Genomic DNA, 27,680 nt, shown 5'->3' with positions numbered 1-27,680 from the left:
AGACAACAACCCCAACCAAGAGAAAGTCCTGATAAGGTTGCTCGTTGGTGTCTGGGAAGGACTACATTCCTGCTGTCAGAAATGGCAACTACCTGCCATAAACTCACATCTGAAACAACATGGTGGCCCCTGTTGTGGGAGGGGCTTCCTGCTCTGAGGTCCCCGTAGGGCTGGGATGGCTGGTGTGAAGTAATGGCCGTGAGCTGGTCACAGAGCGCATGAAAATGAGTGGGTCATGTTTTACAAAACGGCACTCGGTGCCATTACAAAATAGCAAAGAGTTACACCCCTTGGTCAGCAGGACGAGGCAGGACACAGTCTGTGGGCTCCGTACGGCCCTTGCCACCAGGTCAGCTGTTACCAAGGGCACAGGAGGGATGTTCTGTGCTCTGTCACTGGGAATTTTCACATGAGGCTATCAAAGGAAAACATCTCACTGGCTTGTCTGTTTTCTCTTAGAAAGAGAAATTCCCTATAGATTCACATAAAGGTGCATATGGCTGCTATTCTGAATTTATTGATTCAAATACTACAATATATTACATCAAATTCAGGACAGGCTTTATTACGAAAGATTTTTTTCCCCAGTATTTCATTATACAGGTATTTTAAACCCCCTCTGATTCTGAGAAATTTATAAATCAAAGTCAATGACAATGATACTGGTACTTTAGTAATATCATAGTAACTTCTCAAGCCATGGAGGAACCTATGTTTTACCAAAGTGTAAAACTATTTTTTATGATTCAGCTGCCTTTGCCATGAGAGTTGGCATAGCTCTTTCCACTCCCATGTAATGGAATCTCATTTGCTGCCCTTCTGTGATTCTTACTGTTATTTGAATCCATGAGATTGATAATCAGACAATGTGATGCAACTAACGTACAAAATTAGAATGTTGTCTAGATGAGTCTCGAAGCCTTAAACTCACTGGCAATTTGATGTCTGTGCCATTGTTTCCTTCTGCTGTGATTTTTTGAGGTGGACCACTCCCAGAAATGTCCATGCATATGAAGGAAGTTCATAATAGTCATGTTTTGCAAAGCCAAGTGTGACATCCTCACCGTCCTCTGAAAGCACTGAGGAAAGATATCGTAGGAAGAGTAATATGAAAAGACCTGCCATGATAAATATTAGTCATGTTGCCACACATATCACTTTAAGGTGTTGAAGTAATACAAGGCCAGATGTAGCGCAGAGCTCAGGGGTGAGCCTGGACTGAGCTAAATGGACAGCCACCTTGCCCCAGCCTGAGGATACAACTGCAAAGGAGAGCTCCGAATTCAATTTTAAACAAAATCCTTCCTCGGAGTTGAAACCTGATTCAAATCCCATACAGTTCAAGTTTAAGATACTGCTCATGAGTGATACTGACCTGTGATGCATAAGGTACCAAAACCACTAAAAATCACAGTTAGATTCAACTTAATCACTTTTCAGAAATCATGAAATCAAGTCAGTTCATCATATGGTGAATGCCAGGTCATTCTGTTTTACTTCCAGCCTGGTCTGTGAAACTGATGTCCTCTGTTTCTGTGGTACCAAGCTGGGGTTTCACAGTCCTTGTATGACTTATGAAGCTATTTTCCCTTATTCCTGACTAGTATTTTCATATTTAACTATCCTTATACTAAATGCCTCAATGGACATGCAGGGCTTGTCTATGTCAACCACCACCCATGGCAGGTGGTTGGAACTGGATGAGCTTTAAGGTGCCTTCCAACCAAAACTATTCTGTGCTTCTGTAAAACATTTGATTCAAGTGATAAAGGCTGGTTTTAGTGCAAACAATTTCAGTGAGGCACATCTTTTATGATGCAGAGTACTACAGATGCGTATTTTTGTGGATTGTGTCATAGACCCTGAATATATTGCATTATGTGTCTGTTAAAAGTGCCAGTAAACCAGCACAGAACCGATGGAGCAGTCATCAGAATTGAGACCTCGGTCTGATTTAGATATGTGCAAGTTTCTTTCGTTCTAAAGTAGATTCATTTTTAGGCAGCAGAGTGACACTGCAGTGGGTGCCTGCTGTAGGCCACCTCAGCAGGAATAACGGGTGCATGAGGCCTTCTACAGACAGCTGGAAGCTGCCTCATGTTCACCAGCTTGTGTCTTCCTATGGGACTTCAACCACCTCTGTGTCTACTGGAGAAACAACACAGCAGGGATGTTTCTGCAGAACCAGACCAGAGGTGCTGGGTCTGTGATCCCAACCACCTACAAGGGACAGTGCCAGTTTCTCCACAGTGACCGAAAGAGCCCGGACTGCAGCAGTCCCCTCCTCAGCTGCAGTTACACAGCCACAATTACGCTGTTTTCAGCTGTAAATCACCTCATTTTTCCTCATCATCCTTGACACTTCAGCTCCGACGGGAGGCTCTGGCTCAGTCCCGTGCCCTAGCCCCGTGGCTCCCACTCGACCCGGCTCATCTGCGACCCACGGATGCCATGAAAGGGAGCGCCGCTTCCTGACAGAGCCCCGGCAGCGCCAGGCCCGCAGGGAGGCCGGGCGGGTGGCTCCGCGGGGCAGGAGAGCGCCCGGTGTGGGACCGAGCCCCCCCGTGCCCGCGGTCCGTCCTAGCGGCGGGGGGCAGGGTGGCGGGGCCGTGCGAGTGCGGGACCGGCCAGCTCCCAGCGCTGAGCTCTCTCCTGCGTGAGCGCCTAAAATGTTCCTGGCATGCGAGGCCAGGGGAGATGCAGTGAGGAGCGGGGCACTTTTCCAACAGCTCCTCCGCCGAGAGAGCCAGTGGCACGGCGCGGCTCCGCAGCCCGCCGCTCTCCTCGGCTTCCCCAGGCAACCTGACCGCCATGCAGAGAGGCAGGGTAAGGGGCTGCGTGCTGGGGCCGGGGCCGGGCAGGGCGGCCCGGGGGAAGCGCCCTTACCGCGGGCCGGGGACTGCGGGGTGCTTAGGCGTGGGGGGGGGGGGGGGTGCTGCGCCCGGTCCCTCACCCGCTGACGGCGGCGTCGTTGCAGGTGCTGGCGGCGCTGCTGTGCGCTGCTCTGCTCCCGCTCCGCGCGGAGGCTGTCAAGGCGCACAAGCGGCCAGCGCGGACCCGGACCTGCGGCGAGCGGCCCGAAGAGCTGCTGGAGCAGCTGTACGGGCGGCTGGCGGCGGGCATGCTCAGCGCCTTCCACCACACCCTGCAGCCCGAGCCCGCGGGCCGCCCGCACAACGCCAGCTGCCCCGCCGGGGGCCGGCCTGCCGCCGACAAGAGGTACCGGCTCCCCGTCAACCTGCGCAGCGCCTCGCCCTGGGCTTACAGGTGACTGCGGGGCACCAGGGGAACGAGGGAGGGAAGGGGTCCAGCCACGTCAGGTGCCGGGTCCCCTGTGCGCGACGCCCCGTGCCGCCCTTCCCCGAGCGGTGCCCGGCAGCCGCCAGTCCTGGGGGACACCGCCGCAGAGGGCAGCGGCCGGGGAGAAAGGCGTTACAGCGGGCGTCCTGACAGGCAGATCTAACGTAAATGCATGTGTAAAAGCAGCTTGTGTGGGGAATGCAGCTATGGGCAGAAAGAGAAGCGACCGAGGTGGAGCAAGGTGTGAGGCGGGGCGCGCACACAGCCGGGAGAGCAGGCCGCCCCTCAGGAAGTCACTAACGGCAAACTGTCATATGTGAAGTGCACTCAGAGGGCCCTCAGCAAAGGACAATCACCAAGAAAGCGCTCCTAGCTCCGTAGCACCCCACAGGGCTCAGGTGCTTTTCCCGAGGTGTGATTCCCGACACGGTGCTGGTTTCTAACGTACGTCCGAGTACAGTGTGTGTCTTGTTACACACCAGCAGAACCGTGTCTTCACTTACCGCCACAGACACACCTGAGGGCTTGCTGTTCGCGTTGCTGTGGGAGCACAGGCAGGAGTGAGCGCTGCTGTTCTCTGTGTCTCCGCTTTCAGCCTGCGTTTTGGAAACCCGCCTCCCCTCCCCGGGGGCTGACAGGCTGTTTTTAAGGGGGCAGAAAACCAACTAAATAAGGCAGATCTGTTACTAGGCTGGTTAATACACAACACATTATCTGTTACTAGGCTGGTTAATACACAACACAAGGGTCTGCACTTACGTAGGGAACTCTGGAAAAGCTTGGAAACCACTGGTCTAGCACACTAAATGCAGGGTGTGATCACATTCTCACTATCAAGTCTGCTGGTAGTTCTGTCTGAACACCACTGGCGGAATTGGGTTTTCTGTTTTCAGCTTTCTATAAGGACTGCAGACAACAGGAAGCTAAAAAATGTACAAACTTAAAAGGAACTGACTTCCTTGCTGCTTTATGTGTATTATCCTTTGTATATACCTTGATGCAGTTACTGTGTATTCATCAAACTGAAATATCTCCTTGTTAGTGATCTCCAGTAAACATTTATTTTGTGGTATGGGGTTTGCCCACTTTTAGCTTAAGAAGTAATCCTACTGAGAGAAAAATGGTTTATTTGCTCAATAAGCCTTTCATAAACTAAGTATTTTTAGAAATAGTATTTTTAGTAATACGTTTTTTGTAAGCAGACTGAGGGTTTCTAAGCTACCTAACTGTGCAACAAGCAAGTATGATGAATGGAACACCTACTGTTAGGCTCAGTTAGTTGTTATGCTGGTCTTGTCAAATACTAGTGCTATCAGACAGTTGTTCACCTGGTCTAAACCAGTGCCTGCCATGTTCACGTCTTGTTGTGTAGGTACTTATTTTCAGTGGGAGCTCTGTAGAGGCTTGCTTCTTAACAGAGAACCAGGTGCTATTTGGAGCCTGGCTCACAGAAAGTTCATTAAAAAACTTTGAATCACTGTTCTTTTCATCCGAATGTTTTCAAACAGAGAACAAACCATTCACATACAAGGGTCTTGGTGACATCTCCAAGCAGAAATTGTAAAAGGTAGTGCAAAAAGTTACCACATCGTTAAAGGCAAAATCTAAAATTATATTTAGGGGAAAAATTGTTTCTGTAGGATGAAGAGGCCTGAGTACACTGTCTAGTGAACAGACTTCATTTACAGCTTTTTTCTTGATTGCGTTTTTACTGTATCAGTAGTGTGCAACGGGACAGCAATAGACATGGCAAAATGTATAATGACAGTGTAAAACTTTCATAAAATTGCTCATTATGAAGGGTAATGTGCATTTGCTACTACCACTTGCTGTTTCGTAGATTTGAAGCCAGGTAAAAGAAATAAAAACATCTCATCTGACTTGTGGTGTTCACCCCTTTGCCCTGGAAGCAAGCTCTCAAACCCCGTGAGAGCTACTGCCTGTCTATAAAAAGGATACACAACTCTCCATTAAAGACTGCAAGTAGTGGCATGTTATGTCTTGCCAATGGTTAACCATTGGGTTAACATCCTCAAATTATGAGTTTGACTATGTGAAACCTGTGCCAAGATCTTGCTGCCCTGTTTCAGCATCTTACAGACATCCTGCTCTCCAACTTGTTTTCTGCCCCTAAAGAGTTACAGTGCAATTGATTTCTACTCTGTGCATAAAGGGTCTTTTTAGTTCTTGACTTGCATTTTAATGTCTGTGATACCTCATGCTGTTTCTTTGTCTTCATTGGTGTTGCAGCAGTTCCCATTGTTACCATCTGCAGATTTCATTAACATACTATTTATACTCTCTATTCCAGGTCATTAATAATAAAGATATTAAGTCTGGCTCTACTTACCTTACCCTGTATATCTCCCTAGGCACCTGCTCCCAGCTGCTTAACACTGCTTCTTGTAATTCTTCTGCTTATATGACCTTTCAGTTCAAGTTAACTGAATTTTTTCATATCAGCATTTGTGAGAAAGAATCAAATATATTACTTAGAGATCTGTGTATAACATTCACACATCACGTATATCCAAGTTTGTTCTTCTGTTTATTCATGGAAGAATGGATTGATTCAAAGCTCAGCTAGACCTTGTGTGGCTGCTTTCCTTGTCTTTGTTCTGTGCTTACTGTTTATTTTCTATTACTTGGTCTTTGATTTGGTTATACAAAAATCAAGACTTACATCATTTTTGGCTAGCTACAACCCGGAGATACAGGAGTTGCACATGTATCGCACCACAGATCCATCTGGTCCATGATCCTGCTGCTGGCAGCAACCGACAGGTGGTATTTGAGCAAAAGTTAAGGGAAAAATATTAGTTCATCTGTCTGATCCTGAAATTCCATCCTGATGGCCACAGGAGATCAGTATATAACTCAGGGCACAAAGTTCAATCGCATGAATCGCTCTTTGCTCTGCAGAGCTATAAAGAGACAGCAGAGTTCCCTGAAGTCAGTTAAGTGGAGTGGAATCTCCAGCATACTGGATTTGCTCAGCACTGCAGGAAGTTGGTCCAAGAATTACCCATTTATTTTAAAAACAGGGCCAGCAGCAGAAGCTCTGCTGTGAAATCATCGGGCTGACTGTGTGCCAGTGTCCGACATCCATCCAGGAGCTGCTTGTCCTTTCTAGCATTGTTACGTGAACAGCCAAACCCAGAAGGCGTGGAAGCCGTGTACATGTAGGTACTGGCAAGGGTACCGTGGTCCTTGGATCCTGCTGTGGTTCACAGTTGCTTCACAAGAGTTAGTGATACGGGTTGTCCTATCACATACAGATCCCTGCCAACAGCACAGAGTGGGTGCTGCGTGGTAAAACTTAGAGAAGCCATAATCATGGTGAATGCTTAACAGTGCAAGCTCAGCTCCAGGGGTGCACACACAAGCTGCTTGTGGACAGAAGCCGTGATAAAAAGGATTAATTTTAAAAGCGTGCCGAAGTGTTTGCGGGGTCTGATCATAAAGCTTAGAGTAATGCCTGAAGAATCTGATCCCACCGAAGTCAACAGCACATTTACAGGTTGTGTGATTTGGTAAGAGTTAAAGGCCAGGTTGGACAGGGCTTTGAGCAACCCTGTCTCGTGGGAGGTGTCCCTGCCCGTGGCAGGGGGGTTGGAACTGGATGAGCTTTAAGGTCCATTCCAACCCAAACCATTCTGTGATTCTGTGATTGGTGATTCCACACGTGGTGCTGCAGAACATAGGTGCCATTCATTAATCAGCTGTATATATTAGCTTTATTTTTATTCTCTGCTGTTTTAAGGTTATAATAACATTTGTAGCTAGTTTGTAGGAATATTCAGACTTCTGCAAACACACTTTGCACATATTTAGCAAAAAATCTTCATGTGTATTCAAGAAGTCATTCTTGTTTTGAATTTCCAAATCTCATGACTTCTGTGTTTGTCTCTGGGGCCTAATCCTGCATTTACTAAGGCTTAATGTAAAGAGATTTTAGTGTCAGCGTTGATCTGATAATGAAATCCCATGTTAGCCAGTCCTTCTCTCAAACACTGCCCAGCTTGTTTTTTCTACTTTTCAAAATCCAGTTTCAGTTTATAAGCATCTTTGGTTTAGTGCTCATCTACATAAAATCTTAGTAACAGTAATACAGGCAAGTCTTTTATTACTGACAAAAGCCAAGCTTGCCTGCAGTGCGTTTGAAAAAAGTTATGCAAGAGGGGGGCTTTCCTTTAAATGATACTCCAGTGATTGTCAGGAACCTTACCCAACACATTTTCCAGGATTTAACATTATCACAGTATGCATATCCCAAATAATGCAGCCAAGGGAAAGAACAAGGGGATACCGAACTGCCATCATTTGAGTACTTTTCATTTGAGTACCTATTAATACAGCTCTTCAGAAAATTACTGTTAGCACTAGGTTATTTTATGCAGGCATTGTACTTACTACCTGTATATTAAAGAAAGTAAGCAGAATGTGAACAAAAGAACACCTGCTATAAAGAAATAAATGTCTTGCCAAGAGGGAAAACAAAGTTGTTAGCTCTTAATCCTGTAAGTATTTCAGTGTGAAGTAAAGGGCTGATGATCAGCTTGTCAGACTTCTGATAACATCCAGCTGTTAGCCTAGTGCTAACAGTCATTTTCTGAAGGGTTGGCTGTATCTGCCTGCCCTAGCTCAGCATCTGACCCACAGGATTTAGAAGCTTGGAAACTATAGAGTGATAATATTATTAAAAATACCACATATGAAGGTAGCAGTACAGGGCACGACAGATTACGTCTTTCCAGGAGTTTTACTTCTGACAGAAACTTTTCTCTTGACTTTCCAGGCTTGGTAAGTAAAAGGCAGGAAGTTTGTTTTTAACTGGGAGCTCTCAAAGCACTCGTAGGGTCATAAGAAAAAGCAGCCTAGAAGTAGTCACACTTCATTAGCAGTTCCAGTTCAGTACAAACCCGCTGCTTGTTCCAGCAGCCCAGCACAGCTCACTGCTCCTGTCATTTGTAAATCAATGCCTTGCCAGTGCAAGGCAGAGTTAGCCCTCCATACTAGTGATCTGAGTTCTCAGGACAAAGGGTAACCATCATCAAAGTGGCTGAGCTGTCTAGTTTGCAGCAGTGGCCTCAGCAAATGACACCAGGCTGCAGGGAACACTTGGGTTCCAGTGGAAAGTTGCACTTCTCTGGTCCTTCACCACTCTTCCCAGCTGCTTCTGTGGAAGTATCTTTCACATAGGAAAGAGTCAGTGAAACTTGGAGCATGCATTTTATCCGGATCATTGACCTGATTGAACATGTTTGCCCTGTTCTAGGAGAAGACATAAGAACATGATATGTAGTGCTTTGGCATAATGGAGATGCACCAACCTGCAGAAGCTGAGGCTGTGGTTGTTATAAGCACAGAGTGATTATGTGCAATACATGAAAATAGGGGAAATGTGTCACACAGCTGCATTGACATGGCTGATGTTTGTTAGTGGTTCAGACCCAAATCAGTCTGGGTTGCCCAGAAAGCTAAACATGAGACTTCAGTTACATGGCCTTTTGTAACAGGTGTGAACTGAAGAACCTTGGATACAGCTCCAAATTTCAGTGACTTTTGAGTTAAGCATTTAATTTCAGGAGGCATTACTTATAGCCTTTAGCCTTAAATTCTGGTATGAATGCAAAACCATGCCTGTATTTTTGACCCATCTTTGGGTTTGGATCCTCTCCAATTCCTTCCAGTCCTCACATGATAGAGTAGAGGCATCTACATCAAACTTAGCAATATAAGGTGTTTTTCTATGGAAAGTAGAAAACCACACCACACCATCCTTCTAAACCCCCCTCATTTATACCTGACTTTTGCCATGTGGGAATTTGGAGGGGGAAGTTTGTTGTGGACCATGATTCCAGTGACAGTGTGCTCTTGTTATTAGTGAAAACTCTTATGTTTGCTTCCAGAAGCGTGTTCATGCTTTCCAGTAACATCATAAACCAGGTGCTAGAGATAATACAGTAGAGGAAATACCAGTGACTTGACATATGGTGTGTTTAACAATCCACCACTGAAATTATTCACACTTGACTTTGAAATGGGAATGTATCACAGTAGAAAAGCCTGTATTTCACATTCTTCACTTCTGCTGGCTACCAGACATTTTATTTCACATTGGTGTGAGATCCTGTAACATGAAGGTATTTCCTGGGGAAAGTAAGTGAGTATAAATGGGACAGAGAAGCTTTGCAAAAAAATACCTGCGACATCACAGAGGTCTGGCTGTAAGAGAACTGGTTGGATTTTTATGAGAGGAAAGCAGATTTCTTAGAAAGACAATACAGATTGTATGGTCACTGGGGGAAGAAGAAGTCTCTTTTCTTTGATGACAGGATGATCAAGTTTGTGTTTGGCCAAAGCTGTGATTTCCGGGTTTGTTTTAATGTGATGAACTGGTGATACTTCTAAAAAGGGCAGCTCCTTTCTTCCCCCATCTACAGCTGCTTGTTCACACTGGCTTGTTTGTCTGAGGCTCTGTGTATACGTGGCAAGACAGCTGAAGGACCAAAATGCAGCTTTCGATGAAGTTACTGTTCAGCTGAATGAATTCCCTGGTCAATCATGTGAGCAGAACATCAGCATCAACCCAGGCAGGAGGGAGAGCCAGGCTGCCTCATTTCGCAAGCGCACATGTTGTTGACTCTGACTGCAATCACAAGGCAGACTTTTGCTGTCTCTTCCTCAGCTGAAACCTCATCTCAGGGACCAGCTGGAGAGATAAAAGGCTAACTAGTACTTTGGTACCTAAGTGAGATGTACAAGCCCTGGGAAACACAATGTAGGGATCACTTTTAACCTATTGTGGTTTTCAAATACGGTTATTTTGAAACTGCTGTGGGAAGGGGGCATTGTGTACTCAGTAGTTTATATCATCCCGTAAATAATTATACTCATGACATGTATTAAATTTATTCATTTTCCTTCTGTAGTTTCCCCACTTAATCTAGTGTGTGGTGGTCCTATCCTGATCCCCAGTAGAGGATGGCTTAAAAAACAGTGCAAGAGTTTTTACTGTTTTCGCAGCACTTCACATCACAGTAAATATTACAGGCTTGAACATTCTCTGGCATTGCATTTCTGTTACTCAGGTTTTTTCCCTTAGCTGCTGTGATTTCCCATCCAAACACGGGAAGTGATTGATTTAGTGTGCAAGAAAAACAATGTTCCACTTCACTGTTAGGAAAACTTACCAAGTAAAGAGGGGGAGAAGTGATGCAGCAGAGCCTTTGGTAGGCTGGCCATCTCCTCTGGAGGTTCTGAAGAACAGGCTGGGCAAACGTGGGCAAGAACATCTGAGCTTGCCTCATGGAGGCATTTGGACTGGGTGACCTTGCAAGGTGCCTTCACGCTCTCTGCCTGCTAGTAACAGCCTGTAGGATACTTCTGCTGTGCACTGTGTGTAGTTCTGACCCTCTGCTGTGTGGAAGTAGGAGCAGGGGGAAAGGGCAGAAAACGCTTTTGTGTTACCTGACAGGTGGGTAAGTGCTTCTGATAACATATGGGAGGACGTCAGCATCCTCCCTAGGAGGGGAAGCATCAAGAGGCAGCCGGAGGTGCTTCTGGTCTGAATGCTTCTCCAGCCAGAGAGCTGTCATCCTGCTGTGAATGGACAGTGAAGTAGGGCTAGGTCTGTAACAAGTCTGAGAGCAGGTCATCTGGATGAAGCTTAGAGGTACAAAGAGGACAGCTGACATAGACTTAAAATCCTCTTTATCTGGAGGTGCAAACATCATTTCTAGAAAATTGACACACAGCTGTAATAATGTACAAGTTACAGCCATGCCCAGCAATTGCTTGCAGTATATAAGCAGGGAAAGCAGGTAAAGAACAAACCAACAGATACATCCCTGCCACAATAAGCAGTGTGGCTCTGTGCTGCAGTACATGCACTCGTTGTGTACTTACTCTTTTATTGCCAAAAAGAAAAAAAAAAGCAGACTTTATCAGCTTTTACTCTCTTTGCTGAAAACAATGACTAGGTCAGCCAGGATCTGTATGACTTGAGACCATGTATCACATCTTCATTCTGCATCCAACAACATCCAGAGAGGAATGATGGAACTTGGACTTTGTTGGTCCAAGCTGTACTTACGTAACAAGACAGGCCATTAGTGAGTAAAGAGAAAGGGTAAAGCAAAGTGCAAGACAAAAAAGAGAGGCAATACTGCTGAAGCTTTGGGGCAATGCTTTACTTCAAAATGTAGCAGGGGAAGGCAGAACATTTACCTCGGTGTGGGCATGGAAATGTTACTATTCTCTGGTTAGAGAGAGAGACAATGCAGATGAATTAGAGAAGGAAATACTGGTTCTGCTTTCAGGAGGAAGGCACCTTTATAACCCCAAGAATACTGGGGAGCAAAAGCTATTGCAGAAATAACAGTACAATGTAATTTTAAAAACATGATGTCAGAGCTTCAACAATAATAATGTTAACAAGGATTTGTACCAGTTTTTTAAGAAGGCAGATCAAAAGTTTGGAAACGCCCAAGTGTCCTTCTTGATGCCCTGTTTACCCATTCAGTCCAAAATGCAATACTTACTCTGCTGCAGCCCCTGAATCTCAGTGCTAGAAAGCCAGTCACTTCGTATTTCAGCGTGCACTGCGGGACCTGATCAGTTCTACAAGTTTTCTGGGTTTTTTATTTTTATTTACGAATAAGAAGGCAGACAGCAACAGCGACAGCTATTTTTCCTGGCACAGAAAACAAACATTATATAAATGTTTATGGTCAAGTCACATAATGTTTTCCAGATGAATATATCTATTTTTAGGGACACTAATGAATCTTTATTATTTGCTTCCCTATAGAATTTCTTATGATCCCACGAGATACCCTAAATACATTCCTGAAGCATACTGTCTGTGCAAGGGCTGCCTCATGGGGATCTTTGGTGAGGAGAATTTCCACTTCCGCAGCACCCCTGTGTACATGCCAACAGTGATCCTCCGGCGCACCTCCTCCTGCGCGGGGGGCCGCTACGTCTACACAGAGGATTATGTCACTATCCCAGTGGGCTGCACTTGTGTACCTGAGCAAGAGAAAGAGGCTGAAAGCGTAAATTCCAGCATAGACAAGCAAGAAATGAAGTTGCTGGTAAGCCAGAACAAGCCATCATCAGAATGAAGAATATATAAAGTGTCACATTGCAGTATTGGCTTTATATCATTTCACCACATCAGGAAACTGCACCACAGCAGCAAACACACTGACTTACCTTCTTTTTCTACTTACAGTTATAAGATGGAAAGTTTTGTCCAGTCACTCACATCATTAGAGATGACAATTCATGTTAAGAACTTCCTTAGTTCATGTAAGTATTTGTTGCAAATTTCAAAGTTTTTTGGTTTGTTTTTCTTAGAGCAGAACACTTTCACTTTATCCTTGCTTATTCACAGTATGTTTTAGGATATGATGCAGCAGTAAAACACATTTGCTATTACTTTAGCAGACTACTGGTTGTACATATTTTTAAGGAATCTCTTATACACTACTTCTGGATACTCTTATATGAAGACCATATAGCTGCCATAGACATACCAGTTCAGGCAGTGAAAGGGATCATTTCTCATGCTGGGAGAGCCTCCCTTTATGTTGCATATCTCAACTCCAAGCAGTGTTCTTGGCTGTTACATCCTTGGCTGTTTATACACTACAGCAAGGAAACCTTTGCTGATTTTGAGCCATTCATGAAACAATATTCTATCAGTTTGCTATTTTTAAACTTGCCAAATTGATAAGGGTACTAAAGCATTGAGAAAAAGCAAGCTAGAATCTTGTAAAACTGCACTGGACTTTTTGGATGTGGACTAAGTCTCATTACACAGAACACATTAATTGGAAAAAACACAGTTTGGGTCCCAAAGACTCCATATTAGATTTTATTCATCATTAACTGCTTGTTTCTTGTGACAGAACTGTATTCTGAACCCAGGACAACAGTTGAAAAGCCAAAACCTGTTTCATGTTAGGAGATTCCATATTAAAAAAACAAGTTAGAAGGATTAGGCTTCATCGCAGGTCCACTGCAGATGAGTGAACAGCCTAGGTCTTGACTTTGAATGCTACAGAAGTCATTGAGGTGACTCCCAGCTAATCCAAACTCATATCCATGTGATTGATACAATGAGTGCTGCTCAGTTTTCTTTATGCTACACATAATAGACAATCACCTGCAAACGATGCTAGTCCTGCAGAAGAGCAGTCTTCTATCCTTGCAGCTTGTAGGAACTTGATGGCAAGTCCTAAACAGAACCCCTAAATACAAAAAAACTTGCATTTCCAGATCAAGAGACTGAAGGTTGGCTCAGTCTAGTGCTTGAGGATCAGGAGTAACCAGGCATACCTTGCACGAACAGAACTCCTCAGAGGGCCGTATTTGTCAAAGTTGATAAATCTCAGAATACACAGCAGAGAATGTCTTTTACAGCTGAAGGATCATGACTGCAATACCATTACAAAAAACAACAAACACCATATGCAGCAATGTATCTGCTACATCAAGAATCTCAAAATTGGGCTTAATGCATAGCAGCTAAAGTCCCTACACAAACACAAGCTCCTTTGGAATGTCATTGGATGAAGAACGGAAAGACTAAGAGCTAACCAGAATTAACAAGTTGTATAGAGAATGAAAATCATATGATAATTCCTTGTCTCAATGCCTTATTATTGACTCTGCTTTTTACAACTCAGTCTAGTACAACAGTATTTTTATAGTGCAATCTGTATAGCTTCTTACAAAGCCTAAAACAACTTTAAGAACTCCAGAATCCAATAAAAGATTCCCATCACAATGTCAGATTGAAGTTTATAACTGCGTTTCTTCTGCAAATGCTTTTCCACAATTCTCCTTGTCTTTAGATCTGTGTTTCCTCAAATTGTGATGCTTCTATCTCAAGGGTCTCCTCAAAGGAGAGTTCAAAGGTCATAAAGTGTTTATACTGCTCAGAGAACAGCTAATTGCCTAGCTGCTGCCAGCAGTGGTAGGTAGTTACCTGGTCTCTGGAGACCATGAATACTTGCAGTAATTACATCCACTTTACCTTCCTCCTAATGTGGAAGAGCTTCTCACCCTCTGAAGAGAGGAAAATGGTAATCAAAGACAGAGGGGCTGAGAAGGGAAACAGACCCACAAACCTGGAGAAACACTGCAAGAGATGATGCTTGCTTAGGCAGTCTGACTTTAGGGGTTCACTATTGTGGGTTTTTTCTACACACACACACTTCAGACAGGGTAAAGTTGGACTTTCAGACTCCACAGCATAGAGAGCAAAGTCTTCACAGTAAAAAAACCCAAACAACAACAACAAAAGTCAGGGCACACAGCCCTTAACATGTAGTAAATACGCAGAAGGGCTACCAGCTACAGCTCTGGATAAACACTGTCCTCCAGCAAAACACATCTCTCTGCCCACACACTTCCCTTATACAAACTTGCCTGCAATATACGAGTTACCAGAGCGCATGGACTCATTTGCATGATGTGGAGAAAAAGGATCTCACTTTCTGTGGCAACTCCTGTCCTTCAGGCGTAAATTATGGAGTCATTTTGAGATTTTCCAAGTAACTAGAGCATGTTCTGGGAATTCCTGGGAGTTGCAGGCTAAGATCAGGTAAATGGAACATAACTGGTCTTGCCAATCCAGAAAAACAGACGCTTTAGTTTACATATAACTTCAGGAATTGGATGACTGAAAGTACTAGAGTACTATGAAACCTCAGTGGATCAATAGATTATGTTGGCGACCTCCTTCTCATCATACTGCAACAGGTGCAGAAAGCTTCCTGTGGTTACAAGCAACCTCATGTCATCTTACTCAGAAGCCCATTTTCCTTTTTTAATCCTCGCCCTTGTCTGTGGCAGACTCTTTAGCTGAGCTAATGTGCTTCCAGCTTTCCAGTTAGGTCTCTGTTGAAGCCTGTGTTTGTGTTCTAGCCTGAGCAACTGTTTGATAATAATTTGTTGGTGAACAACTGTTTGTTAATACTTAACATCAAGAACTATTAGCTACACAAACATTTGTTAACCTTCAAAATACCCCTCCATATATAAACCCTCTCCACATTGCTCATGTGGAAAAGGCGGACTATCAAATGTAGTTTGCTTTTGTTTGGATTGTTTTTTTTTTTAAAGGGATCATCACACCATGGCTTTACATCAGTTTCACTTCAACTGTGGTGTGACATTTCCCAGCTTCTAGTGCTCTGGTCACAGCTGCTGCAGCCTCGCCTTTAATTTGCATGGGGGCGAGGGAGGGTTCACTGGTCTTCAAGGCTTCACTGGTCTTCAAGGCTTCACAAACTGTTGACAGAAGGCAGACATGAAATGCCTCATTGAACCAACTCCAGGCCCAATAAATGCAAACAATTCAAAGCTGAAACTATCTGGCAGCTGCAGCTGATTTCAGAAATGTTTTGTTGTGCCAGGAAAATCTTTTCCTTCAATGAGGTTGTCGCTGGAATACATTAGGAGACACAAAATACAGAACAATATGCTTGCTAAAGAGATTATTTTCTTCTCTGTAGTATCACTTAAGATAGGTTGGAAAATTCCTGTTATTTAGGAAGGCTGAGAAAAGACTGTTAGTTTTGGTTTACCAGACAGTCATTATGTGAAGGTGTTTGTCTGAACAGGGAGAGGTCTACAGCTGCAAGTAAACATGAAATCATGTGGAGGAAGACTGAAACAGAAAGGGGAGAAGGGAACACAGCTGTGGTGTGCTCAGAAAGTATGAACACCCATTAATCTCACTGGGATTATGGAACAGCCACAACTACCTGGACTAGGGCACAAGAGGGAGATCTAGTCAATCCTATGTGTTTTGCTGAGTTGTGGCATGAGATACCACTTAGTTTTGCTGTGCTTCTGTCTGAGGGGGCTGCAGGCCATGAGCAGACCCAGAGCAGCAGCAGAACTCTGACACTGCTGAGGAGAGGCTTCTGCAACCTAAACCCCAAACCCACCGGACCTGTTTCCCACCTGCCTGCATGGCACTGGGTATGCACCATGCAAGGAACCAGTGTGGAGTGACAAGATCGACCCGCCCATCATAGATAGCTCCCACTGGTACAGAGGGGTATGGACAGAGCGGTGAGGACAGTTGAGTGGTACAGAGATGGGCTAACTGTGCACTATGGAGCGGAGAACAACACTATTTCTGTCAGGAAGCACAGATCAGACATCAATGTAAGCAGTACCTTGGACTTCATGCAACAGCAGCTCTAGAAATGTTTCAGTTGTCATCTGGGGTGGGGTGCAGGCAGCTGCAGTACATTCTCTTCCAGCTACAGACATCATTGTGTGCGCAGACCCCAGGTTTTGTCTGCCAAATGCCACGATCATAGCAACAGCAGGGCATCAAGATGTCCTGCTGCTGTGTGACGCCCATTACTGCAGCCAGGAGGCTGTAGCACATGCAGCTCTGCAGTCATAAATGCCAGTGGAAAAGCAGCACGGTGGTAACACTTCCCCACAGCCTGTTCCAATAGAAGGCACATCCATAAGACACCCACAATAAAGCAAGCCAAGCATTACTTGACACTAAAGGTTTGTTTTCATACTTCTATTACAGAAGAGAAGATTTTGCTGTCACATATTTCTTAAGTTACTGCAATGGCATGAAGTACAAACTCACTATGCATTTGTGTGACTTGCAGCCTTCTCAGAAACACAGCCACTTCCTTGGAAACACGCATGGCAAAACCACTTTACCTCCTATCACTGATGAACGCTGTGCTTGGGCAGCTGGTGGCACTCACAAGGCTGTTTAAGCAGGAGGCCAGTGGACAACGGGCTGCTCTGTTGAGCGCATTTACAGATTTACATGTACCCTCATTTTCATAACTGTGCATCTTCACAGTGCCTCTTTCCAAAGCCGTCTAACCTACATGTGAGAAGCAGTTACTTGCTTGGTGAACTGAAATTCTTGGTCTAACTGAATGGCGTACTTCCATTTGTTTAAGAAGGGTCTCTGATGCAGTTAGCAAAGCTGTCATGTAATTCTGATACAGGGCCCAATGCACATTTACCAAAATGAAGCAATTGAAGCAATTAAAGCAGCAACATAGGTGAAGCTTGTATTTGAACAGCACATTCTAATTTAGGTGTGTGGCAGTGGAAGAATATCATCCCTTCTGACAGTCATACCTGTCCCACTTGAAGTCCCTACATAAAGTTAAAAATATAGTTTCAGGAGTTCCTTCACTGTCTCCATCTGCTTGGTGTGCAAGACATTGAGGTAATAAACATAAAACAGTTTATGACTGTGAAGGATAGATTTGTGCCAATAGCTATGCATTTAACGTTCTGGTTTGCTTTATTTTGAAGCTGCCTAAGTAAAAGTAATGGTGTAGCCTCCGGGTGTTTTCCCCTAAACCCAGCTGTACATCACCTGTGGACAGTCGTTTGAGGGAGTGTTCTGGCTTTATCTGGCTCAGCAGCAAGGATGGCTGCTGGTTTGAAAAGCAAAACTCTATCAGATACGGGCTCTCAGAGACTGTCAGGAGAGCCTGGTCTCCATTCTCCCTGAGAGCTCTTCCTCTACAGTACCTTTCCTGTTTTAACAATACCTATCACTAGGTCTGATAGAAACGAAGGCACATGAAAGAGAAAGAAAACTGGTATCATGAAACTGAGGAACATTGTAGGGGGGGAAAGAGGGCAGGAAAAATCAGGTATAAAATGTGAGGAGGGGAAAAGCCTTAGGAAGTAAACATCTCATAGAAAATGGGGAAGAGCAGTGGTGGGCTGGATGGGTATTTATGAAACAGTGTTGTCTCCAGCTCAGAAAGTGTAATTCTCTGAGCACTGACAGAGGATTATATCCCATCTATGTTATTCCTGCTCATTTATTTACTCCATCAGACAGGAAGATCTGCATTCAAACAGCAGAAAAGCACAGAAACTTAAGTATATAGTTCTGCCTTCTTAAAAGTCTTGTCTCACAAGCTTAATTAGGTTTTTCCCCACCACAAAGTAAATTTTTTAATACTTCATTTTAGGTGATTTATTTTGTAGATACAGCATTTCTGTAGTCTTTTACATAATCCCAATAGATACCTATGATATACAGGTACTTATGCTTTATATAGTATATTTATAGCTGATAAAACTGTTGAGAGCCTTGGAATTTATGAACCAGCTTTCACCCAAAAATATATTAGAAGCGTAGTCAATAGGACAGCCAAAACTGGCTTTAAAAAATCCCAGTTACCAAAAATCTCTACTATCCCAAAGCAGGGTTTTCCCAAAGTATCATGTATTTTGACTGAAATTGGCTGAAATACAGCCCAAACCTTGGGCAATATAAAATGTAACATTTCTTTATTAGAAAGAGGGTGAGTTTATCAATACACTGTTATACCTCAGTGCCCCTGTACGATTCAGCAATTCCCAAGATGCTCCTATTCTACTGCTCTGCAGCTGTCTGTGGAACAGGAGGCAAAGATAAAACTGAGCAATTGGAAAAAAAGGCCTGTTCTTGTAACTACAAACTTGGCATACTTGTAAATCACCTTAGCTGGATATTGAAATCCACTAAAAAGCAGGCACTGTATTTAATCAGATTATGATTCAGGATTCAAGGGACTAGTGTATATGGGTCACATTACTACAGAAGTATCTCATAACCAACAGTAACTCAAAGGAAGAACCGAGGAACACAGCCTGAAGCACTAATGCAAGGACTGGCTCATGTGTTGCATTTTTATTTAGCAGTTAGTTCACACTCCAGTTGATTTGGCCTGACTAATGTATAGGATTCTTAATGCCAGTAAAGCTCTCTCTAATGGGGAAATCCTTACTGTGCTTTTTTTAAGGACACATTTGGTTTATACCACCTCAGGAGATAAGCTTAACTAGTCAATAGAACAGCCCAGTTGTGTGTGAGTTTTTAAAGTTTAAAAGACTTTCTGTTGCACTAACACATAAACACCACAAAATAAATGCACTGTACTTCTGCAAGGAGATGTGTAACGACTTAGTACAGCATACATCCATACATGAGTTTGATGACAAAATAGATCTTTTCACAAAAAGAAAGTTTGGGTTTGTGACAAAGCAAGGTTAAATAATAACCACAAGATTTTAAAAAGCCAGTCTGGCAATGATAGTGAGAGAGTAATTCTTATCTTACTTGGCAACTGCTAGGTAGTTCTGATGATTATTAAAAGCAACTGGAGAGGCCTCTCCAGAAGGAGACCTATTTTCTCTTCCAGTTATCCTTTATAAAAACATCAGCCTGCTTGGTAATGAATCTGAAAACACATGACACATTCAGAACAAACATCTCTCAAGCCTTTTACTCAGGGAGCATCCCTCATGACTGAAAGGACTGGTCATGCTCTTTCAACCATCCACTAGCTAGGAAGTCATCAGTTCTAATGAACTGATGACTCTGGTGTTTGTGAGGCAAGCACCTGTGTGTTGTTACACACCAACCAGCTAAAATCACTTTGCAGGGGTCACTGAAGAGTCCTTTGGTAAAACCTGATAGTTTGAATGAATCTCTAACAGAGAAGCTTCCATTGTCTAGCACCTGCACTGTTTGGTCCCCATTTACCAAAAAGGTAAGATACAAAACACATTTAAAAGAGAGAGGCTATCATGATTAAAGCTGGCCCAGAAAACAGTACTTGGAGTTGAGTATTTCAGCATTGAGAAATACGGAGTCACTGCTAAATAACAGAAAGGAGCATGACTGAAAAATCTGTAGATCTTCTCAGGAGGCTCAATCCAGCCCAGAAGCATAGTTCACGTAACACCGAAATTCATTGGCTAAATTTCGTGCATGTTTTGGAATAAACTTGCAAACCTTCACACCAAGATTCTTTGCTGCCTGTTCCTCCATGATTGCACCTGCAGCAAAAATAATTAGCATTTGATGAGAAAAACAGGAACAGAATGTCTGGGGTTTTTTAATAGCTCCTCCCAAATGCATATAAAGCAAGCCCGCTTTTTTTAAGGAAGCAAGGCTTAAAGCAGCTCTACTGTCAGCCCTCTTTAACAACTGAATCTATTTGGAAATGAGAATAAATCTGAAAGAATGGAAGATGCCCCAAGGAAATGAATGTAAATGAAGTTTCATGAAAGTAGGTAGAGGGCAAGCTCTGTATAGAAAACAGAAACAAACTCCATCTTCTTGCTACATGCTAAATAAATTACATGGTAGGGAGCCATGGGAAAGGCAAACAGATTACATATACTCTTCCACTTAAATAAACGCAATGCGGTATTTACAGCTACACACTGAGAAATCACTTCCTTGAGCAGCATTTCTCAAACTCTGTAAACTTAAGGACCACCTACCCATTTTAGGGAAGAAATTGTGAGAACCATCCTTGTGCGTGACTGCCATGTGCAATTAAGCAAAGAAGGTTTTCCATGACCACATTCTTCTTCATTTCAGCTGCTGGGTTGACTTCCCTCACATTACATTTATAGAGGGCTTTTGTCCTTTTTTTTTTTTTGCAAAAGTTTCCTGGATGTCTTCAGCTGTCTTATAGTAAGATTACAGTTTAAGCTTAAACACCATGAGTAAAACAGATACAGCAAATACACCTCCATAAAGAAGGCCCTGCAAGTACAGCTGGTAAATTACCTAGTTTCACTGCTCTTATCACTGGTTTTTAATTCCTCCTGCTGTATTTCAGTGCCCAGAATCTCCCTCACACATTTATTCACATTACAACTCCTGTGTTTACCAGTACGGACAGGTAATGTGGAGTGGGGGCAAGTTTACTTTGCTTTTCAAGACTTTGCTAAAATCATCCCACTTTACGCAGCAAAGGCCATTCCAACCTATTTGTCATTCTTTCTACTTAGCTCACCTTAGATGCTAAGTACTACATGGCAGCTGAAGTCCTGTAGCTACTGACATGTTTAAAAACTCCCAAATTCTTATTCAGTAAGACATTAACAGTAAGTTGCACCTATCTTTGTCATACCCAGATTATAGAGAGTGGCCTTTTACAAGAAAAAAAATACTTCTGGACATCTAGAGGATGATCTTACAATTCTTCAAAGATTTAGTAAAACTCAAAATGCTGTATGAAGGAAGCACTGATTTCGACTCTTAAAAAACACATACCTGCAGTTCAAAATAAAGGTTGAACTAAAGTATTCCAATGAAAAGCTTAGGATACATATTCCTCTTTGAGGTAATGATAAATTAGTATTACTGAGTTACTATTTTTCTCACTTAAGAAAGTTTCATCTTTTGAGAGAGAGGAAAAGGTGCTTAATGGTGACTTAATATTCTTATTAACTATACCTGTGCAAAGCAGAATCTTTCCTTTTGTTAAATATTTGATGGTCTCTGCAGTTTTTTGAAGACATTCTTCAGACAGATAGGGGGGATCTGCTATAACAATGTCAAAACTGTGTGGCAGGAGACTTTCGGGTAAGTTCAAAGGGTAGTTGTAATCATAGAAGATAAATTCTTCTCCATATACAGAAAACCTTCTGTCGTACTCCAGTATACAGACTGAAAAATCTTTACCATCCTGTTCTTTCAGTTTCTGGTATACACTGGGTGCACTAACACATGCTATCCTGAAAACGAGACAACTGAGAATATTCATTTAGAAGGCAAACAACAGCAAAAAAAAAAAACAAAACACCCTACAGCAGTCCTCAGGGCTGCTTTGGGAAAACATTTTAAATATTAGTCCCAGAACTTAAGCTATTCATCCTCCATTCTAACAAATAATTACTTTAATAGTAGAGTTTTAAGCATTAAAGCCATTTATTCAGCCTCCCTGCTGCATCACTTAAGCTTAACTACAGAGAAAATCTTGTTTCAGAACAGCAAGGAAATATACTTGAAAACTTAAACCCAGCTCCTTACAGGAATAGGAAGAAAACCAAGTTTCTCCATCTGTTCTGCAGAAACATTGTATGCAAACAGAAAAAAGAATTACTAATCATTGATATGCTCTGGAGCTCTCTCAAAAAAGAAAAGATTCACAGTAAACTTGTACAAGGCAGAGCCTACAACATTCGATGAAATGCTAAAAGGTAAGATCAGGATGAACTATTATTTACACAAATAATAGCAAAGAATTTGTGCAATATCTCAACTGAACAAAGATAAAGTACAATGAGTAATGAATTACACTGCATGCTCTGCCTACAGAGTGGAAACAAAGTATTTACAGAAAAGACATGTTGAATCTCTGATGTAATTATTGAAACCTACCTGCCACCCTTCCCAGCTGCCACAACTGCTTCATCAGCCAGGCGTGATGCGGTTTCATCACTGTACCAAAATTGGCTCAGTTGCTGAGAAAGAGAACACGAATTATAAATAACATCAAGTCTTTGGACTGTGCTATGTACTGTTAGGTGTGGTGAGTTGTATTTGAAGAAAACCAAAATCCACAGCAACTTCTCAGTTCACCAGTTGTTAAGCTGGAAAAGTGAGTATTTTCCTGACAGTCTTTTTACCTCTGTAATCCAGGGACATGCATCAGGTAGCTTACACAGTGCGTTTCCAAAGCGTTTACTGTGGTATCAGGAAAACCAAGTAATGCAAGATCACTGATCACTGGGTTAGTTCAAACTCACTTTGCAGATGTACAGTATTTATGTGTTCTTAAATTTTTAGTGGAAGAGGAAAAAGGAACTTGAAAAGTGACAGTATAGAAGGAAATAAAGGGTAAAAGTGCTGAATCAGAGGAGATCAAAAAAGGAAGAGTAAAAAAAAAAAAACCCCAAAGAAAACAGAGGCAAACCAAAAATCAGTCTGTCAGAAGAAAAAATAAAAGCAGCAAAGCAACCATCCACAAAAGCAAAGACATAAACCACAGAATGCAATACAATGTGAAGGGAAAGATCACTTGATCTTGTAACTCGGTGCTTGTCTCCGACTCCGAGAAGAATCTTTTCTACCTTCACATACCAGGCTGGAGTTAAAATTTCCAGAAGGGATAGATGTTTCTGTTAGCGGCTTTATTCCCTCTCCATGTTGTACCCCTTTCCCCGCCCCCACCCCATGTAGGACAGACAAATATATCCAGCTTTAACATTAAAGCAAATATCCCTAGTGTTGCTGTCCATAAACAGTTTGATTTTGCTACTCTAAGAACATCTTTGAGTGTTCCCCTTTTAAATTTCATTTCATTATCCAGCCACAAAAAAGCTCAGTAAAGGCTACTCCTTCATGCACTGAGGTTTATAGTTTCTTACCCAGTCTTCTTCTATTGAGCCAACGGAATATTGATTAAACCCTTGGGAGGTCTTCATGCCCTCTCTCTGCTGCTGTTCCAAATAGAACTCCTGGAGGGCGGCCAATGTATGGGATGAAAGCTGGGGAATGTCATCACCATCATCATCCATTTTTCTAGACATCAACTAGAGAAAAAAATTTAATTAAATTAACCCTTTTCAGTGGTGAGCGCTTTTAATGGCACAGTCCCCTGAGGTACAACCACCTTCACTGACAATACAGACTCAGCCTAACAGTTACCTAGGAAAACCTCCGGACAAGAGAATCTTAATGAGATCTTAAGCAAGTGGGAGGATGATTAGAAATAACCATCTCCAGAGAGAATTCAGGAACAGCAGCAATTTCGTTCCCCTTCTATACAACACAGATTTGGCTTGTATTCTTGGAGGGAAGTTGTCATTACAGTTCTTAATTTCCTGAATCTGGACACCTTTTCTGTATCAGGGAAAAAAAAAAAAAAAAGGGTGAGGGGCAAAAAGCTTCAGTGGATTTGGCAAATCCTATAGAAACTCTTCCCTTCCCTCCAATAAATAATGATAGATGCTGGTCATTCCTTTCCACCTTCATAAGTCACACAATTCTGACTCAAAATGAAGAAACCTGGCTTTAACTTCCACGCCATAAAAAGATTTGTCTGAATGCCAGAAACCTTCTTACAAGCAAAAGCAGGCAAGAAACTCAAGATGTTTTCCTCAGACAACGCTATTTGACCAAACTTGTGTATTTTGTGTCTGAGAACATGGGGATAACTCGTATTAAAAAGACACGGTATTTACTACCATGAAAGTACAGCCCCAGTGCACACACAGAAGTACAGCACAGAGACCTCTTGTGCTGGGTTACACCACGTAGGGTCACTTCACCCTGCTCACCCGGACTGCTAAGAGCATCCAGGGGGAAAACTGTGGGTCCTTCACAGAAGAGACAGTGCCACCTCGTGGAGCGAAGGTGATGAAAACAGGAAACCTGCATGGGAAAACTACTGGAGAAAACTGGAAAAGATGCTTCTTTCAAGAAACCCATTCTCTCTGCTTCTGACCTAAGAACTAGTGAGTCCACAAGCAATGACTTTAACAGAGGCTGGAAGCAGGAAGACGCCTGCCTTTGTGCAGAAGTCACAGGGAGAACCACATGCCATCTGAACTGTGTGCAACTTCAGAAGCCAACTATGATTTCAAGTACAGCTGCTCGCAGTTTTTCTTTTCCCATTCCCTGTATAACAAGAACTCCAGAATCCACAACCTCCTCCCTTCCCACCCTTCCCTCTGTGCTGCTCACCCTAACAGAGCTTTCAAGACTTTTCCTGAAACACAGGTGCTCCCTACCTGTTGGAAAAATGGTACCATCAGCCTGTGAGATAACCCACCAGAACTCACTGATTACTGTGCTGTTCCACTGACACAGTACACACCTACATGTGCTAAGAGTAAAGCTCTTGGCTCTTCCAGAGTATCATTTATCTTCCATGAAGACAGGCTTAGGGAGTTGAGCTTGTTCAGCCTGGAGAAGAGAAGGCTCCAGGGAAACCTTAGTACCTAAAGGGGCCCACAAGAAAGCTGCAGAAGGACTTCTGCCAGGACATGCACAAACAGGACAAAGGTAATGGCTTTAAACTGAAAGAGGGTAGATTCAGATTAGACATAAGGAAGAAATTCTTCACTCTGAGGGTGGTGAGGCCCTGGCACAGGTTGCCCAGACAAGCTGTGGCTGCCCCATCCCTGGCAGTGTTCAAGGCCAAGTTGGATACAGCTTCAAGCAACCTGGTCAAGTGGAAAGTGTCCCTGCCTGTGGCATTGGAGTTGGAAGTGGATGAGCTTTAAGGTCTCTTCCAACCCAAACCATTCTATGATTCTATGACTTGCTGGTCAACCTTAAAACAAGGGAGCTACTGCGCTCTGCTCAAGCTTCAGCTCCTGAATGCTTACATGGATCCAAATCCCTCATCTCCAGACGACTGGAGGGGTGACCAAACTAACCCACATGGAGGTGCGGGAGGAGTCTGTCCCAACCATAGTAAAAGCATAGACAGAGAAAGGATCTTTCCTCCTGGAAATAATTTTTCAGATCTTTAAATCCTAAGAGTTGATTGACAAGATACTGGGAGTATCGCCAAATGCACTTTCACGGGAATGACTGACAGTACAAAGTATATGAAATATATTAGTCTAAAGTAATTCAGACACCTACATCTGTTTTGTGGAGTATTCCAATGCAAATCAAAACTTCTCAAACATCCAAGAGGTCATCCTCAAGTACAGGCAGCATCAGCAGCTTGTTCCCCGGCAGTCAACTGGGAAAACCTAAACAAATTCAAGTTTTGAGGCCCAGGTGCCATAAACCAGAATGGCCTCTGCTGAGAAAAGCAGAAGTGACAAACCTGCACACTAACCTGAAGCTGTTTTCTTATGTACTCATGGTTTTGTGGAGTAGGGAACGAGGGACAAGGCAGGATTTGTGGACCACGACCAGCTTACCTATCACAGATCTGAGAACAGCTCCAGTTCAGGATTAAGTCTGGAGAACTTTCTGTTAACATCCATGGCAAATGGTTCAAGAAGAAAGCTGTACTAGTTCAGAGGAAGGGTCGATGCTGGTCATTCTTCTAGCCTGAAGCGTTGATACTGCTTCCTACCCTGAATTATTTTAATATCGTACCCTGAAGGCAGCCAAAAGCCGCTGTCCCGGAAGGAATAAGATAAGGCGAGTATATGTGATACCTCCCACCTCTATCCTCTACCGGACTTCAACCATTTTCTACTATAGGAGTTGTTTCCGCACCTGAAGTGATTCTGTGAATGCAGTTCTCTTCGAGACACCTGCCCAGTATCCCTTACATTCACATGAAGTTTTTCAACCTAGAATGTCAGCTGGTAAGAAGTTTGGGTTTATGAATAATTACCTTTTGTTGCTGCAAAAATGGCTACTAACTTCATGCAAATACTTTGTGTATCAGAAAACAAAAGGCTGAGCTCTTAGACGCTCTCTCCACACCACTCTGTGTCATTTCACAGACACCTGAAGGTCAAGGTGTTGCTGAGCTACAAGGATCCCTGTCAGTGACGACATTTCATAATGCTTCAAAGTGACACAGAAGCGTTTACAGAGGAGTTTCAGAGGATTAACGAATGCACAGAGCTGCACCGGAATAAAACAAGTACGGTCTGGAGGCCAGTGGTTACTTGAAGGAGAAGAGGAGCATGATGTGTTCTAGCCCAACCCTCCTTTTTAATAACCACGGTCAGAGCAGAGGAAGCTGGACTCGACCGCTGTTACCCTCTGCCATAGGAACGAGGGAACGCTGTCAGCTGACGAAAAAGGCCCCTTCTTCCTGCTCCCTCCTGCCTTTAACGGCTTCGAACGCCCACTGCCGGCACCGCCAGCCCGCGCTCTCCTGCTGTGCACGCTCCGCTTCGCTCCGGGCCGCCCCCACCCCAGCGCAGCCGGTCGGCACGAGGCCCGGCGCTGCTGCGGGGCTCGCTCCCGCTCCCCGCCTCAGCACCCCCGCCGCAGCCGGCAGCCGCCCCCCGCCCCGACAGGGAGGGCACGGCGCGGACTGACACGCGGCCCTCAGGGAGGACACGGCGCGGAGTGACACGCGGCCCCGACAGGGAGGACACGGCGCGGACTGATACGCGGCCCCCACAGGGAGGACACGGAGCGGACTGACACGAGGCCCCCACAGGGAGGACACGGCGCGGAGTGACACGCGGCCCTGCGACGCCGCAGCACTGCGGACTCCGCTCCCGCCCCTCTCCGCACTCACCGGCCGCAGCCACCTCCGCGCACGCGGGCCCCTCCCAGCCCGCGCCGGCGCCGCGCGCCTCCTGCTGGTGACACGGGGCGGGGCGGGGATTCCGGCGGAGGCTCCGCCCTTGCCGCAGGCGGGGCGGGGCAGGCGCGCTCCCGGCGCGCGTGCCGCTGGTCGCCGGTAATGGGGACCTTGGGCAGTGACGCCGGGTGCGCGCCGCCCCCACCGCGGCAGCCTCACCGGCGCCTTGCGGCCTGCGGCGGGTGTCCGCCTGCCCGGGCTTAGCCGCCGGGAGCCCGTCGTTTCGCTGTGCCCTTCGCCACTGCCGTGGTTCGGGTGGCGCAAAGCGACCCGCAGAAGGGTTTCCAGCGTAAATACGAGCTTCGTAAAAGCGGGCCG

General features: G+C 44.2%; 2 protein-coding genes and 1 long non-coding RNA gene across 9 annotated transcripts; 1 reads left to right on the top strand and 2 right to left on the bottom strand.

The window, feature by feature from the left end:
- Window positions 1–497: 497 nt before the first annotated feature.
- LOC136013952 (uncharacterized) lies at window positions 498–3,948 on the bottom strand. The gene is made up of 2 exons (XR_010612458.1): window positions 3,804–3,948; window positions 498–1,079 (listed from the first exon to the last, which is right to left on the bottom strand). It is a non-coding gene; the product is annotated as an uncharacterized LOC136013952 (long non-coding RNA).
- On the top strand, window positions 2,482–14,101 carry IL17D (interleukin 17D). 5 transcript variants are annotated; one of them, XR_010612457.1, is made up of 5 exons: window positions 2,483–2,826; window positions 2,978–3,267; window positions 12,116–12,401; window positions 12,542–12,618; window positions 13,591–14,101. XR_010612457.1 is itself a non-coding variant. In XM_065678569.1 (4 exons), the coding sequence occupies exons 1-4, from the start codon at window positions 2,812–2,814 to the stop codon at window positions 12,545–12,547; spliced, it is 597 nt and encodes a 198-aa protein (XP_065534641.1). In that variant the 5' UTR covers window positions 2,482–2,811; the 3' UTR covers window positions 12,548–14,101. The 5 variants fall into 5 exon arrangements, 2 of the variants coding, with proteins under 2 accessions (XP_065534641.1, XP_065534639.1); XM_065678569.1 differs by having other exon boundaries at window positions 2,482–2,826; window positions 12,542–14,101; XR_010612456.1 differs by having other exon boundaries at window positions 12,116–12,618.
- On the bottom strand, window positions 13,954–27,422 carry EEF1AKMT1 (EEF1A lysine methyltransferase 1). Of its 3 annotated transcripts, XM_065678564.1 has the most exons (7): window positions 27,297–27,348; window positions 25,721–25,833; window positions 23,494–23,658; window positions 22,505–22,587; window positions 21,578–21,873; window positions 16,506–20,163; window positions 13,954–15,609 (listed from the first exon to the last, which is right to left on the bottom strand). In XM_065678564.1, the coding sequence occupies exons 3-6, from the start codon at window positions 23,653–23,655 to the stop codon at window positions 20,036–20,038; spliced, it is 669 nt and encodes a 222-aa protein (XP_065534636.1). In that variant the 5' UTR covers window positions 23,656–23,658; window positions 25,721–25,833; window positions 27,297–27,348; the 3' UTR covers window positions 13,954–15,609; window positions 16,506–20,035. The 3 variants fall into 3 exon arrangements, with proteins under 3 accessions (XP_065534636.1, XP_065534638.1, XP_065534637.1); XM_065678566.1 differs by lacking the exon at window positions 25,721–25,833 and having other exon boundaries at window positions 21,578–21,858; window positions 27,297–27,395; XM_065678565.1 differs by lacking the exons at window positions 13,954–15,609; window positions 16,506–20,163; window positions 25,721–25,833 and having other exon boundaries at window positions 20,813–21,858; window positions 27,297–27,422.
- Between the last annotated feature and the right edge of the window lie 258 nt (window positions 27,423–27,680).

The sequence above is a fragment of the Lathamus discolor genome, chromosome 4 (assembly GCF_037157495.1).
Source record: "Lathamus discolor isolate bLatDis1 chromosome 4, bLatDis1.hap1, whole genome shotgun sequence".
In the NCBI taxonomy this organism is placed as follows: Eukaryota; Metazoa; Chordata; class Aves; order Psittaciformes; family Psittacidae; genus Lathamus; species Lathamus discolor.
Note: the sequence above shows the minus strand (reverse complement) of the source record. Positions and strands in the feature narration are given on the sequence as shown.